The 12,175-nt window shown below is 39.2% G+C and overlaps 1 protein-coding gene across 5 annotated transcripts in view; it reads left to right on the top strand.

The window, feature by feature from the left end:
- kiaa1549la (KIAA1549-like a) overlaps positions 1-12,175 on the top strand; it is a 112,159-nt gene that overhangs the window by 33,319 nt on the left and 66,665 nt on the right. For 4 of the 5 annotated variants that reach the window (XM_063477689.1, XM_063477687.1, XM_063477685.1 and 1 more), the window contains exon 2: positions 9,828-10,544. In XM_063477689.1, coding sequence (XP_063333759.1) covers positions 9,828-10,544 — 717 coding nt within the window. The remainder of the gene's footprint in view (positions 1-9,827; positions 10,545-12,175) is intronic. The other variant, XM_063477688.1, reaches the window with a different exon arrangement.

Below are 12,175 nucleotides of genomic sequence, written 5' to 3'. Positions count from 1 at the left end.
AGTAAATAACTTCAAACAAAGCAGCCATATTATTTTCTCTGTTGAGGGGTCTGTTCATGCAGCCAACTAGTGCATGTAATTCCCCAGTGCTCATAATTATATTATAGATAATTCAAGGCTCTTTTTATCTGTAAACTGTTGGCACAGTATGATAAGCCCTCATATGCATTTTCATCCTGCCAACAAAAATAATGTCTAATGTTGCCTCTTACGCCAAGCCGTGAAACTGCAGGGCACCACTGTGACACGCAGGTGGGACTTGATTTCATTTCTGTAAAACATTGTGGGTGACTGTGATCACATAGTGTAACTCTGACTAGAAGCTAGAGGCTGTCTATCAAGCAAAAAAAAAAAAAGCAGAACATCACAAACATGCTCGCTTTTGCCTTCATTTATCAGCAGATATTTTCGGTGCATGAATTCCTTATCAGTGTAATTTTCTCTGTGTTTACGAAACAACAAGAGTTCATTTTGTGCTCTGTTCACTTGTGAAGTTGTTGCGTTAAATATGTTATTGTGTTTGTTGTGATAACATCATACTTCCTTATCGCTCATTCTTATTGTTACAGCGCCGTTCAAGGTGATACACAACAGACGTCTCAGACGTCACAAATAACCAGAACACTCTGTGTCTTTCTTTATCCGTTCTAATGGTTACCCTGGTGACAGCATCCCTGTGGTTGCTGTGGAGACCCAGCGGCAGAGGAAGCCCAAGCTTGTTGTCAAGCTGAATGAGGCTGTTGATTTACTGTTACCTCAAATAGGTTTGGGCTCCTGCTTTGCTTCTTTTCATCTAACGACTGACTTTGGTATCACTTTGTTGTGCTGTTTTGAAGTGCAAGGTTGACGTCTTGTAGCGAAAGGAAGTCTAGTAAGTTTCTTTTAATGTGTGAATGTATAAGATGGAATCTCTGCGGATTAACATAAAAAAAAATTTCCTCCATGTTTTTTTCCTCTTTCTCTTTGATTTAGAGGATATTAGGTTATCGAAGCCATGTTAGGCTGAATGTGTTCTCATACAGAAACTGAACACGGAAGATTCAAAAATCGTTCTGAAAGCAGAGGTGACAAAACAGAAACGGTTATTCCTTCGTTTTTCTTTCATTTTACCTCTCAGTTCAAACCATCTGACACAGAGAAAAACTTGACAGGGTAATTCTTTTGTATTGACCGGTCTGAACTGACCCAAACACCCAAAATGTTTGACTTTAACAGCTGTGAGGAAATGACATTTCAGCTTGACATTTTGTGACTTTCTGTGCTCTTTCATCATAAGACTACACACACACACACACACACACACACACACACACACACACACACACACACACACACACACACACACACATATAACCCACAATGAAGGAAATCTATCTCAGGCCTTGCTGTCCCATTGATTGCAATCAACCTGTTGATTTACCTGAAACTCGAGGAACTGGTGGAAAAACTATATATACTTTTTAAATAGCAAATATATAAAAACAATTATGGAAATAGGCCGAAGAAGATGAAGATGATTTGGAACAAAAAAAAAACCAACAACAAATACTGGAGCCTCGTCTATTTGCATGTACTGAATTCCACATTGGCTCTACACTTTTTATTGTTGTTTTTCTACTTTTTCACATGTTAATATGACCCAATAACCAAGCACCTCTCCGACTTTCAGTGTCTGTAGCTACAATCCAAGTCATCACACTTTCTTGGGTTTTGAAGTGGAATATTGGCCAGTTCCAGTCTGGCCCCTAAACCCTGTCCCTACTCATTTTCAGTCCGTTTGATGTTCACATGGAGGGTCCACAACATTAAGTGATGTTCCAGAGCAGATAGCCTTAAGTGGAAGTGGGCTATAAAGCTTTCATACGCTGATTCTGCACTGCTGCTGGCTAACTAACCAAACTTGGGCCACATATTTACAGATATATTGCATTTATAAACACAATTATGTTTGCACGTAGTCTTTTTACATGCAATTTCAGAACTCATGTTATTTTTATTTGTATAACAGCTAACAGCAAAGAGCAAGAAAGAAAAAATGAAGTGAGACCATTTTGAAAATATTGCAAACAAACATCTGAATGAAACTGAAATAGGCTGGGTTCTTTTTCTTTTTTCTTTTTTAAAGAGACAGACATGATCGCAGTAAGTTGAGCAGATACTGATTGGAAGTTTCTGTTCCTATTAAAGGAAGGTGAGAGTGTCCCTCAGTTATCTGCCCCAGCTGGATCTCCTAATTTAAACTAGCTGTAAGTGAGACTGCATGGAGCTGAACACATCAAGGTGTAGGAGGGTGTAGGAATTAGGGTAAGTGTGTAGTTCCAATCCATATGTAATATATGTTATATAAGGTTTGCATTTTCATTTAGAGTTTACTGGTGGAGAGGATGCCGAGGACATAAAATAATCATAATCATGAGTAATGCTACATAAAATAAAAAGCAATAGAAAAACAAGTGGAATTATTGTTCAGGCTTTGAGCATCTCTCTGAGATTTTATTCCTTGTGTTGCTGATTGACAGCTCTTGGCCCGTATTTGGAAATAAAGCGCAATCTTACTGGGAAAAGATTAATGAATGCTGGCACAAGGAGTGTAAAATATGTCTGGAGTGCTGCGGGATTAAATGAGCCGGTGCTTGTGTTTTTCGATAGTTTCGATAGTGCTATTTTTCACTTTCTGTGTGAAATTTATTAGTGTAGGATATTTCAGCAGTGAGCAAACATCAATTTAAACTTAATCTCATATTCTCCAATGGCAGGCTTGCAGCCTTGGCAAGTCCAAAGCAGCTAGCTTATGGCATCACACAAGTTGCAAGCAGAAAGCAAGTGATAAGTTGAGGAAAACAAGAATCGTATTATATGTAGAGGGTTTCAGCATATTTACTGCTTTCAGCTTTTCATAAAAACATAGAGATATTTATGTTATAGTCCATACTACTGTTTGGACAAGGGTAGTAGGCAGCACTAATAATGTATGAATTTAGAATATTTATGAAACAAATATAAAAGGGAAAAATGTCTAAGCTACAGGTACAGTTTCCTCTTATTTGTCCTGTGTGCACAAATCTCCTGATTATTAGAATTGATCACATGGACATGGATGCCACTACTACAGTGCAACTATATATGTGTAGCAAGTTCATTCCCCCATGAAAATAGACCTGAATAAATGTAACCCATTCAGATATTGACAGCAGCTGAAATAGCAGCTGTTGCATTAATACTCACTGATAAGCTGCATTTTGTGTGTGTGTGTGTGTGTGTGTGTGTGTGTGTGTGTGTGTGTGTGTGTGTGTGTGTGTGTGTGTGTGTGTGTGTGTGTGTGTGTGTGTGTGTGTGTGGATATGCATGCCCTCTTCTAATTGTTTAGTGATGCAACTTTCAGAAACCAAAAAGCTTCACCATTAGCCACGATTTTTATTGTGTGCATTAAATCCATCACTGTACTGTGTGTGCATATAACGGCTGTTTTCAGTTCAGCCAGAAAAAGACAACCAGAGTTGGAAAGAGCAGTGAGGCAGTGGCAACAGATCTGATGCTGACTGGAGCTGACGTGGTGCTGGGTTGTAGGTTGCAGATGTGCAGAAAATTGTCTGCAAGCTTAGATGCCTTAAATTGTTCGTTGCATATGATCACCACATCAAATCAAATGTTTAATGATCAGTTGTATTCTGGAAGTTTCCACAATTTGGTTTGGCTTAAAGGTGTAAATGAGGAAAAAACCACAAACAGTACATTTTTACATTAATTTAACTATAAATCCTGAAAAAAGTAGGCCTACTTCCCTGTTATCACACTCTTTGGTCGGTGTGATATTGTGCTGCACTCAGCTCACACAATGGGTAGCTGTTGTTGTCAGGCAGTTTTCTTACACTTTGGCAGCTCTTCTCAGTATTACTGAGAACACGGCACACTTTCCAAATGCTGCTGTCTCCCCTTCAGAGAATAATAAACTTCTCAGAACTGCTGCTGCATTACTTTTGTTTTGCACATACACATTATGAGAGACAGATTGTTTTAAACGCTCAAGAACCTAAATAATTGCATTATATCACATGAGCTTTTTTTGCATCCTGGTGGACATTTTGGGCTGTTTCTCACACAAACAGATGGAGTGTCTGGGTTGCTTCAGTGCTGTCAGATCCTGTCAAAGCAACAGTCCTGGTCGTACTAATATGCTGGCAGACATCACTAAAAAATTAAACTAAAGACAGCAACTCAAATATTAACATAAAAGCCACCTTTGAGTATGATTTGATTAGTACGCCTCTTTTCATTATCACTGACTGATTTTTTTTTTAATTTTTTTTACCTAAATATCTTTTTTTTTTTCAACAATCTATCCAAACTGCTTTCTGTTCTTGCCTCCACACAGACAGATGGATGTCCTGAATAGTCCCAGGAAATGGTTACATGTCCATCCTGTTGGACGGCCTCACTGTGTTGGATAGAATTTATTGGCTTGAGACCACCATTACGCCCACTGAGTCTCGTACCACATCGAGTACATGAGTGCTTTGTGGTTAGAGTGGGAGTCCTGGTAGCAAGTCAAACACTTTATTTTTTAAAAGGAAAAACAATAGCATTGAGAAAAAAAATTTCCATGATCCTCACAGTCTCGCTCTTTTACACAGAGACCTTGGACCTCATTCACAGCACTGTGTAGAGACAAATATGTAGATAGGTGCTTAAACCATGCAAATGCTTTAAACACCAGTCCACAAAAAATTTCATTTTTGTCCCATGAAATTGTTCTTTCTCTGCACAGAAATGTGCAACTCCCATCGGTTTGTGTATGTGCAAATGATCAAAATGTAAACATGTGCATTGTACAAATAGTAATTCATATAGTGCCAAATGAGGAAAAAAAAAAAGTTGCCTCAAGGCACTTTTTACTGTAAGGTAAAGATCCTAGAGTATTCTAGAGATAAGCCCAACAATCAAATAACCCCCTATGAACAAGCACATTGTGACGGTGAGAAGGAAGAACTTTAGCAGGAAGAAACCTCCAGCAGAATGAGACTGATTCAGGGGCGGGAATAATTTGTGGCCTATTGATGAGGTGAGAGGAAAGGGAAAAGAAAAAGAGAGCATGCAGAAGGCAGTCCAGAATAAATCGGTTTCATTATCCTAAACAAAACTGTAAGAACAACATGCACGCTTATTTTGTTTGCAAATGACAAACGCTTTTGCACACATATTAGTGAATTTGGCCCCTTAGCATGTTGTTTGTGAGTGTGACCTCTATTTGTCTTACATTTTAGAAATTACCTTAACTGAAAAATCACCACCAACTGGTGAGCTTTGAAGCCGTAGACAACAAATGAATGTAAAAATACCCCTGCCAATGATCTGGATTAAATTCAACTGAATCAGTTGTACATACACATGCTCTGAGGGCAGTTGCAAATTTGTTTTGCGTATTCAGCATATACCTGTAATTCTCTGGCAAACTGTCCAGTGTGTACCCTGCCTCTTACCCTTTGACAGCTGGGATAAGTGGATAAGCTGTTAACAAAATAAATAAACCATATTATTCAGTCTGAGCTTGATTTCCAGCGAACGAGCTAAAATAATGTACCCTACAGTAACTACCCAGTCTGGAACAACAGTAAGTAAGGTAAAGACGGATGATTTTCATTAAATGCATTTATATGATAGAGTTCACTAAACAGTTAAAGTAAATATTCAGGTTATTAAAATGCTGTTTTTGCTCTGTGTTAGCTAGATATGTAAATGCACAACTGTACATGCTGGGAATACCAGATTAAAATAAAATAGACTAAATAAAAAAAATAAAAATAGTATAGCTATAACGGCAAGGGTAAAGGTCACGCCAACCAATTCTTAAAATTTTCCAATAAAAATGGTAACATGTTAACATTTAGCCTTTCACCACTGCTAATTTAAGAGATAAAGATGCAATTTGCAAGCTAGCTTTTAATTACATTAAATACATTAGTATTAGCTCAGGTGGACCAACTAAAATATACACTAGATCACCAGTAATTCATTCCTTGGAAACTTTGATAATTACAACAAAGCTTCAAGTAAATATTTTAATTTGTGAAAGTGAAATGGAAAATTGTCCCTCACAGCAGTGCTCAGTGTGTCTCGCTTCTATTCCTCACTTGCTAGTGAGTAAAGAAAAAATTCCAATCTATTACTGAATGAATGTGTGGCTTTGAGATAAGACTTGTAACCATCCTGAGCAGCTTTTGCAGCTTTTGTGCAGTCGTTGTTGATAAATGAATTTAATGTCTTTATAGAACACCAGGCTGAATGTGACATGATGACATCTTTTGCTGAAGGTCCTGGCATTGTGACCACATCCACTACTTGCATTGTGTATGTGAAAAACGCTCTGCCTGTTACTAACAATGGTATTTTATTTGGCCTAATGAGTTGAAACTGCAGTGTCTTCATTAGTGCGCATAATGTGACACTCTTCTGTACTGCAGGGTGATGATGTACTATGTAGTTTAGTCACATAGACAAATCTTGCCTGCAGCTCTGAGGTGGAGATCAAGACATTTAGATTTTTTTTAGCCAGCATGTGTGATAATTACCTGAATGAAAACTGGCCACCAGTTGGCTGGTTGGCAGACTGAGCTGCCACACTCCCCCTCCTCAGTTTTTCTCTCCATGTTGACGACCAATTGGCTCAGTTCTGTTCTCACACTTCCTAACCACCTGTCCTGCTCAGTCAGTGTGGCAGCATGGATCAACTTTTGTTGGCTGGAAGCTTTGAGTATGGAATACAGGAGTGAGGAAGGCAAAGCCCTGACCAAAGAGATTATACCCGTATATTATCACAGGCACCTGAAAATAGCAAGCCGGAGTGGTCAGAAAGCTTGTAGTGACCTGGCAAGGTTTTACAGGTTTGTGTTGGCATCTGCAGAGATGCAGTGGGACATCAGCAGAAACAATGCCAGCTGGAAACCCGCTATCGTCAATACATAGTACGACCTAAACTGCCTGCTTTGTGCATCGTTTTCATGTGATGATTCTCATAATCGGCTAAAAGCCGAATGTTCTCACATGGACATGTTCAGTGTGTCTTTTCCAAATAGAGAAAGCATGTCATGTCTGGACAGAGCTACATTTATCCATCTTTAATCCATATTTTCTGTTCCGCCATCCACCTTCCTATCCATCTATCCATCCATCCTGTCCATATTTGTTCTCAGTAGAGGTTCTTCTATCCTAGTGTTTTGTCAGAGGTCTGATGGTAGAGTCGCATATGTTGCTCTCAGCCTGAGCAGGTGGCCAACTGTTGGCGGAGAAAACACTCAAATCACTGCTAACAGTTATGCATATGGTAAAGGCCTTCCATCCTCGACACCGTCCATCATTCATTCATTCCATGTCCATTCATCCATCCATTCAAATAAACCGATTCCTGTTAGCTACTTGAAGAAACAAAAAGTTGACTATGGAAAGAAAATAATCCTCAATAAGTATTGTGTACTAAGTATTGTAATAAGTATTGTACATGTTTGTACAAATTACAGTAAATTAATATGCTCTGTACCACTTTTACTTTTAAACATTATCAAGAACTATGTGCCAAATGTCAACTTTTAGGGTAGGTTTACTAATCACATTCCTCTCAAGGTTATTATAGTTAACTAAAACTAAACTAATAACTAAGGCTAGATGTGAAAAAAACATTTTAGTTAAATAAAATACAAATATAAATTTAACTCAAACAATTTTGTAAACCTATAAAACAGATTAAAATAGAATAAAAATCAGAGCAGAAATATCCATTGTCTAAGTATCAGCATGTCTTTAATCCTGTCTTCCTTCTCTCAGCCCAAGTGGACGCAGCAGATGGCCCCGCCCCTCCCTGAGCCTGGTTCTGCTGGAGGGTTCTTCCTGTTAAAAGGGAGTTTTTCCTTCCCACTGTCGCCAAAGTGCTTGCTCATAGGGGGTCATATGATTGTAGACAATATAAAGCGCCTTGAGACGACTGTTGTTGTGATTTGGTGCTGAATAAATAAAACTGAATTGAATTATTAGTTTATATCAAAATTGTATCAAAACTTGCCTGATGAGTTTTTGATGGACATGTTCATTCAGACTTTAGAGGTCTACAAGACTGAGACACCACTGCTTTTAATAATTTCCTTTTTTATTGTAATACCTGTACTAATTGTACTAATTCTCGCTCCTCACATTTACTGAAAACAATAAAGCTACCACAAAAGACTAAGCTAAAATGAAATATTAAAAAAATAACAGTAAACTGAAACAAGAAAGGAAATTGGAAACTAAACTTAATTAAAAGCAAAGATCGCTATTGGAGCTCAGGATGCTTGCTATAACATAAAGCTTAGCACATAAAGAAGCTGCAATATAAATTGCAGTAGCTTAACTTTCACTTTAAATGATATTTATAGTATGACATCCTTTAATGAGGAACAGATTGGTGGTAGTTAATAGTGCGGTGGTTGAAAGGCTTTCTAGCAGGTGTCCAGAGGATATACAGCAGCTAAGCTCAGAGCTAGTTCTATAAAGCTTCTCTTGCTCAGAATCACTGTCTTTTAATTAACCAATCCTCCTCAGAGACATGGGGAGCGTGGGAAGTGTGCGTCACACATGCACACTTAACACACAGGCTAAAATGAGTGTGTGCTGGAAAAGAAAATCTATCCAGATTTACTTCTCTTATAATCTTTTGGCTGGAAACCAAAAAAAGAAAAGAAAAAACCTCCAAAAACATGCAAAATCTACCTGGATTGAGGCCAAAACCAAACCTTTTGACTTCAGAACAAATGAGCAAATGCAGTAAACCGTATCACCCACTGAGATGTCCAGCAAGCCAATCAGACGGTCAGTCTTGTATTTCTTCATTGTTCATTTCCACTAAGGCAAGGTGCCTTTGAGCCTGAATGTATTAGGCAGGATGATCGCCTTTCTCTGCCAAACCTTTAGGCTTTGTTGAGAAGATGAAGACAGTTTACAGAATGGAGAAAAAGGCCGGAGCTAAATGCTTTGACTGAATGTTATCTTTGGTGCTCCATTTCCACGTATCATCTGATGTTTACCAAATGAAAAATGACGCCATAAAACTGTGATTACTTAAAAATAAGCCACACCAAACTTTGCCTGGAAAACAGATCATTCTCATCATTTGACTTGTGAGCTGAGCGCTTGTGTATGTTCTAGGAATAATAACGCCACGCGTAGCACAGCTAACCTAACAGATCAGATTAGTATCTGTGAAATCACAGCTGATTAGGATTTGCGTGTGTGTGTGTGTCCTAATGCACTCTGGAACATCTAAATTAATTCCCTATGCTTTATCCTCTAAAAACATAAGTGACCTACTTTAGACATTATTACTATTTTCCACAGTTGCAGTTTTAATCCCTTTGGATAAATGTGTGAGAGACAGAAGGGTAAAAAAGAGAAGGGGTGTGTGTGTGTGTGTGTGTGTGTGTGTGTGTGTGTGTGTGTGTGTGTGTGTGTGTGTGTGTGTGTGTGTGTGTGTGCGTGCGTGCGTTTTGCAGAGAGTGAGGGAGAAATTTGTATTTTTTCCCCAGTGATGAGCAAAGCAGTTAAAATCTCCTGGCATCTGGAAAGTTGTGATGGCATTATGAGGACTAATGATCTGAGGATTCCAGCTGTGTGTGCTCACAAGTGTGTGTTTATGTGCATGGACGGGAACGTGATGAGGTACCATAAAAGTAATTGTCTAGCTTGTGGGACTGATGAGTCAAAGACTGCTCACTATCATGCTGCTGTCCAGAACTCCTAATTAAACTCTATTCTTTCTTTTTCTTTCATCCACCCCATTTCCCTCTCCATCACTCTGTTTCCAGCAGCTGAGGGAGGTCATCATGAGTCAATGAGGCAGGCTGACTTGCTTCTGGACCCCGCAGTGACTTCCAACCTCTCGGCCACCCCTGGGATTGGAGACGAAGCTGGGGCTAACAACAAGGATACAATGGATGGGCCTCACACTGGTCCTGATGCTGGGTCTGAAGCTTGGCCTGAGGCAAAAGTGTTTGCTGAAGCCAGAACAGCAGTTTGGACAGAAACAGAAGCAGGAGTGCGTGCTGAAGCAGGTGGCAAAGTCTTTACCGAGACTGGGATTATGACAGGAACTGGTGCTTGGGCTGAAGTCGGAGCAGAATGGAGGCCCGTAGACACAGAAGGGGAAGACCTGCCGAGCATGCCTGGGGACACAGCTCCCTGGCTGGGGCAGCGGAGGCTACAGACAGATGGAGAGGAAAGAAGAGAGCAGGCAGCTTTCTCATCTGTCCTAACCATGCTGGCAGAGACAGCAGAGCTGCAGGCTCCAGTGGTTGGAAAACCTTTAGGGCTGCTGTCTAAAGCTGCTTGGACCAAAAGCTCCTCTTCATCATCAGCCAAAGCCTCCTCCTCTACGACAAAAGCATCCTCTTTGCCTTCTTCCTCCACATCCTCCTCCTCTCCAGCTAGTACACTACAAGACAGTCACACAGCAGGATCACAGAATATATCTGTGCTTGTTGTCAACACTAACTACTCCAACAGCAACAGTAGCCCCACCATTGGTATGTAATATTTCTGCCATTTGAATATGTTTCACATTTTTACAATGATTAAGTGTTAGCAACCATAACTAGACACTGCTGACTAAAAAATAGTTTTTTCCTAAAAAGGAAAAACAAGAGAAACAGTGCAAGGTGTTGATGAAATTGTGTGTTCATCAGCATGAGTATTTTTCACTAATTAGCTTGGTTAGTAGTGGTTAGACTTCAACTACAACAAGGAGCAATGCAATTTCTAGGAAACATAACTGAGATGAAGTGTACCGTCTTCATCTTCACTTTAGTCATTTCTCCTACAAATATAATACATACAGTTAAAAAATAACTTTAGGTTAAATATAAAAAAAATGTTTTTTTCAGTTAGCATTGATTTGCATACACATCAAGATATAAGCTAAAATACATTTAGGTTTTGTTTTTTTTTCTCATTAAACTAATCAGTTGTAAGATTTTTGAATTAGCATTAAGCGGCTAACTAGTTATAGCTAATTAGCCTGCTAGCTTAGCTTTCATCTAAGAAAATCACTGCTGTTAGCAAGAAATCTGGGCCTGTTTTTGCTCCAAACACTGGTTCATGGGTTACATGCAATGCAACCGTGTCCTGTATACAAAGTATAATTCATCTGCAGTGGTTCATGCTACATAATGAAAAATGCTAGTTTGGGTGGATGTTTAATACTATAGCCTGTATAGCCTGACCCTTCAGTATCACTTCAGTGTAGTTAAAAGAATGAAATGAAACAGCCCATGCAGTCTATATAGTCTGCTTAGAGAGGCAGGAAGCATGCTATTTATACTAGCATAACAAAGCTGTTTGACCCTTTGACTCCGGCCAAACTTTAAACTAGCATAAAATAGGATCACATTGTTACCCACCAACATTTAGCTACTGGAGCTAAATGTGTGTGGAGCTGTGTGTGTGACTTGCAAATTGTCTCAGCAGTTTCTCACCTTTCAGAATAGCAAGACTCCTCTGAGGATTATGTGCCACTGAACGATCATGCACAACAATGTAGTATTGTATTTGGCATCCCGTGAAAAGTAATCATAAAGAGACTGCTTTAATGTGATCACCTGATTGCAGGGACTGTGGAATTTAATTGCTCCCCCTAATTGAATAATGGCATGCATTAACTCTACTTACGTCATTGCACAGAGGCCTATTGCGGCAATAATAAGTGAATAGCAAACAGTCAGCTAATTTTGCTCAGCTTTTGTTTTTTTAAGCCTACTGCACACTTTCACACAGCGAAATCGGCTTTGATGTCATCTTTTATGAATCGTCATTCTTAACTGCTCTCATCAAATTGTAATTTTCAGCATTGCTATCATCACAGCCACTTATGCGCATCATCTTCATCACCCCATCATCGCCCTCACTATTTTGTCAGCAATTTTATCATAGTGTCATCATCTTCGTCATCATCAGCATCCTTCATGTCCTGTCCCATTTCATCACCTTCATATCTCCCCTGCTTCCTGTCATGCCATCATCATCTATAGCGCTGACATCAGCAAGGTAACTCCTTCACATATATTTTAGCTTCTGATCAACGAGTGAGCAGAAAGCTAATATCCTGTTGCTCAGTGTTTTGTGTCACATAACAAGCACAATATTTGAAGTCGTCAGGTGT

The sequence above is a fragment of the Pelmatolapia mariae genome, linkage group LG7 (assembly GCF_036321145.2).
Source record: "Pelmatolapia mariae isolate MD_Pm_ZW linkage group LG7, Pm_UMD_F_2, whole genome shotgun sequence".
In the NCBI taxonomy this organism is placed as follows: domain Eukaryota; kingdom Metazoa; phylum Chordata; class Actinopteri; order Cichliformes; family Cichlidae; genus Pelmatolapia; species Pelmatolapia mariae.
Note: the sequence above shows the minus strand (reverse complement) of the source record. Positions and strands in the feature narration are given on the sequence as shown.